This window comes from Ceratina calcarata, unplaced genomic scaffold (assembly GCF_001652005.2).
Source record: "Ceratina calcarata isolate Rehan_Ccalc_2016 unplaced genomic scaffold, ASM165200v1 scaffold289.2, whole genome shotgun sequence".
Taxonomy (NCBI): Eukaryota; Metazoa; Arthropoda; class Insecta; order Hymenoptera; family Apidae; genus Ceratina; species Ceratina calcarata.
In genome coordinates, this window is record NW_017151272.1 from 1,025,811 (window position 1) to 1,029,736 (window position 3,926).

At 37.9% G+C, this 3,926-nt stretch overlaps 2 protein-coding genes across 5 annotated transcripts in view; one reads left to right on the forward strand and one right to left on the reverse strand.

Annotated features, from left to right (window-relative positions):
- Positions 1-3,892, reverse strand: part of Hip1 (Huntingtin interacting protein 1) — an 8,579-nt gene extending 4,687 nt beyond the window's left edge. Inside the window, exons 1-5 of one of the 3 annotated variants that reach the window (XM_018022588.2) lie at positions 3,044-3,892; positions 941-1,149; positions 792-855; positions 336-693; positions 201-262 (exon numbers count right to left, since the gene is read on the reverse strand). In XM_018022588.2, coding sequence (XP_017878077.1) covers positions 201-262; positions 336-693; positions 792-855; positions 941-985 — 529 coding nt within the window. In that variant the 5' untranslated portion in view covers positions 986-1,149; positions 3,044-3,892. Of the gene's footprint in view, positions 1-200; positions 263-335; positions 701-791; positions 856-940; positions 1,150-3,043 lie in introns of those variants that run through there. The other 2 variants (XM_018022586.2, XM_026812573.1) reach the window with 2 other exon arrangements.
- On the forward strand, positions 1,143-2,948 carry LOC113464181 (uncharacterized). Of its 2 annotated transcripts, XM_026812575.1 has the most exons (3): positions 1,143-1,613; positions 1,719-1,920; positions 2,764-2,948. In XM_026812575.1, coding segments are annotated over exons 1-3 (306 nt in total). In that variant the 5' UTR covers positions 1,143-1,612; the 3' UTR covers positions 2,867-2,948. The 2 variants fall into 2 exon arrangements, 1 of the variants encoding a protein (XP_026668376.1); XR_003389023.1 differs by lacking the exon at positions 2,764-2,948 and having other exon boundaries at positions 1,674-2,415.
- Positions 3,893-3,926: the final 34 nt, after the last annotated feature.

Genomic DNA, 3,926 nt, shown 5'->3' on the forward strand with positions numbered 1-3,926 from the left:
ATTCAACATGCTAGCATTGTTTAAGTATATAGCCTATACATCCTTAAAGAGATATCGCGCATCACAGCGTTGCTATTTATGCAGTGTTTATTAACAGACTAGTAAATACTTATAAACAGGCTAACTAGTTTCTCGACGATCGAGATTAGAAAGTCAAATGATACGAATATCGCAGCCACGGATAGGAATTTAATTCATACCTGCGCGTTGTAGATTTAAAATATCGTCCATGTAATCGAACATTTCGACTGACATTTGAAAACTGTACAAAATAAGAAATAGTGAATGAGAATTTATAAAATCCACGGGACCTTGTCCTTGAATTAGTAACTTACTAAACGTTAATGTCGTCCTCCCCGATGGATTTCAATTCTTCCGGCGTCACTTGAAGATTTCCTGGTATGCGTGGGTTTCGCTTGTGAAAATCTAACTTGGTAATCAGTAATTTCATGTACAATTGGATCAATGGTCCGTATCCTTCTCTTAAATGTTGCCATAACTTCCCGAGGTCTTCCAATTTCCCACGGTAACGCTGAGAATCTCTGATCACTTTCTCGTGGCCTTCTCTTAACACTTTATGCAAAACGTGACAAAATTTCCAGGCAACGAATTGGTTCTCCTGCAGCGGCTGCCGTAGCATGTACAACCAAAAGATCATGCCACCCCTTTCCTGGTGCGTTCCTATAATAGCGCCTACATTCTTTCATAAGGTGCATATCGCATTTCTAAACAAACTCATTACATAATAATTGCTGATGAACATGGATGAAAACTTGGATGAAAAAGGATACTTCGCACATGCTTTTCTTTTACAGGCGTTTCTGTAGGGTTCACAGCCTTCCCGATAGCGATGCTCTGAGAATAATTCATAAAGTTAAACATTATTCCGACGTAAACTGCATATTTTATTCTGAATGCATTCGTCAAGTAGAACATTTACCAATTGGTGAAGTTGTTTATCAGTGAGTGGAACGACACTCGTCATGATAAAAGGAGTGTGCGACAGCTGCGGTAGAAATGAAAGCACGTGTAAACAGGAGGGATCCTAGTGGTCAGTCCATATGAAAAATCATTGTTTCGCTAACTCGGCAGTCGGTTCAAGGTACGTTAAATAAAAGGACTAGGCATCGTTACGTTATTTCACATCGCCTGGAAAAAAATACATACAAATGGCGAAACACTTCACGGAAGTAACTGAGTATTCCTTTCGACAGCTTATTTATTTTACGACAGTAAATTTACCATTTAAATACAGTTATATCTATTATGTCGCGTGCACTATAATGATAATAGTAAGCCAGGATAGTTCAATTGTACATCACTGCATTACTATATATTTAATAAAAGTTTCAGATCTGTTTTAGCTCGCAGAATTGTGAAGGCGTACTGAAATACGTTTTATCATGTTTAATACGTTATCAGGCCGCGATTAGATCTCACCAATATTGATATATGCCTTCGGAGATACCTGATTCATATCACTAACTCACCGACATTCTTTTTCCTATACTATAAAACATTCCGTACATTTCAAGTTCGCATGGATAGAATGGGCACAATATATCGTATAATAACGTCCTTAAATTATCAACATTTCTAATTGTAAGTTAAAAGTAAGTACATCAAATTACAGACTACTTCGTTGCAAGTTAAACGACAAACAATTCTTTCAGACTTGCTAATTTAGAATAATTGTTGTTTGAAATACGTATTTCAAGTGTTCAATCTCGGAAGTCGAAATGATGGGTCTTTTATGTTCATTAACCCTCGCAGCGGTGTCACCGCACCGGTACAGTTAACGATGCCTCCTCCGACAGAAAGAGTGCCGCTATACGCTTACTACATTCATTCAGAAAGTATTTCACTGGCTGCGCTCGTGCATCCAGATGAACAGGCAAAATGTATTCATACAGATCCAAGGTTCGTTACTCTGTAAGTCAAAGACCTTGTGTATCATGGCAAAACGAAAACACAAAGATAACGCGACCGAAATAGAAAGGCACAATATGCGATTATACCGTCCAATTAGTATTTAGTATAGTAGATTAGTATACATTTGCTGTTAGGAACGGTGAACGGTTTAAATATTCATAATGTAATCAGTGGCCACAAAACCACTTTTTCGTGAAGCTGACCCTCAATCATTGAATTTTTAATTGAAACGACACGAGTTATTATTAAATAAATATAAATCCGTGCGTCTAATGAACGTTCTCGATTTTATTAAAGATGTTTGAGTTGTGAGAGGAAAATGGTAATAGAATTTCAAGTTATTCGTGTCAGTTATCTCAGGTATTCGTGTCGGCAAGCTCTAATTCACAGAACTGCATATTTGAAAAGTAGTTTTCCTTATAAATGTTTATAGTACGATTAAGAAAAATATGAAAGTGGATCTTTGTCAAAAGTTGAAGACAATTAGGANTTTATTGATGTAATAACTATTAAAACTTTAATACTTTGTCATTGTTTTTATGTAAGGGTTCGTACAATCTTAATTTAAGTTCTTATAACTATACTGGGTTAAAACAAGTAAACTGGAGATCGGATGTGTTTATAGAAAACAATGAAAGAGGCGGTTTCCTCCTTCCTGTTGACTGATGTCAGAACTTCTTAGAACTCCATTTACATATCAATAAACAGCTAACGATTCGATATCGAAATAGCTTGAAAGAGTCATTGATATGTACACGCATAATAGGGATGTCTAATAAAATGGAGCCTGAAAATAGTGAATCTAAAGCAATATTGTCATCGCTTTCACAGGAGGATAATGAACACAATTCCTAACCTAAAAAAGGCATCGAAACAACGTAGCCGAGCGAGAAAGAGGTCAAGGACCGCATTTTCATCGTACATTTATGACTAGTTTCGATAGTTCGTAGGAAACTGTACACTTTAAGATTCCGCTGTGCCGCTGGAATATTTTTATTCCACCGCCGAGGATATAACCTTACGTTCGATTGAAACGGTAGATATCAGCGAGTTTCGACGATTATTTCGCAAATTCGATGTACAGCTAAATATCGAAATTGTTAGTACATACCTAAAATCGAGCCAAGGGTTTATGCCATTAAATCCGAACTACTCCTGGTTCGTTAAGAAACATCCAGCCGCGTTGAACTCATTGCACCGTCGACACAGGAATTGTTTCAAAAGATTACGTAGCATAGATCCGGCTATCGTAAACGGAAACTTCATAGACGCGCACTAGCACTGGTTTTTAAATATTGAAAGCACTCGGCCGGCTTTGAGAGTGCGGCGAGCGATGAATTAATTTGTCGAACGACCAAACATTTCCCCGTCGGACCACCGTGTTAATAACGTGCCGAACGCGTATCGGTAGTAAACACTCGTTCACTTATTCAACGAGATCTAAGCGTCAGATACGAAAGATAAAACTGTAAACGATAGTAGTAGTAAAATGGCTAAACGATTCTAGAGTCGCGTTAACGACGAACAAATCTCGGCTCGTATCAAATACGAAATACAGAAGTGTTTCCCGTTCGCGCGTACGTTGGAATACAACAGTGTGTCGCTTGGAATATATAGTAATAGGAGCGGCGTACACATTCGGTATTTATCAACCGCTATTTCAAGCGCTCCATAAACGTCCTTCCAATGGCGTGGCTCACTTGTGAAACCTGCTCAGGCGAGAACTCGCTCTTCAAATCTCGTTCATATCTACATTTCGCTTTGATTTCATTCTGGCAATTCGTAGAATTCGCATTTCGTCGACGTGTATCGTCGACGGTGTATTCGTTTGTGTGTTGTTTATCTTCTTCCGGTGCGACGCGCCTTATAATCGTCTTTCCCACTTTTAATAAACTCGAATGATAATTACTGTGCTTCTGTTGAAAACATTGTCGAATTCTAAATGAATTTCCGATGAATCTAAATTTACTGGCATATTAATGAAAGTATAATAG

Excerpts from the sequence above, each read along its gene's own strand:
- LOC113464181 (XM_026812575.1), top strand. Across the intron at positions 1,921-2,763 it reads TGTATTCATACAGATCCAAG|GAGGATAATGAACACAATTC; the intron begins GTTCGTTACTCT and ends TCGCTTTCACAG.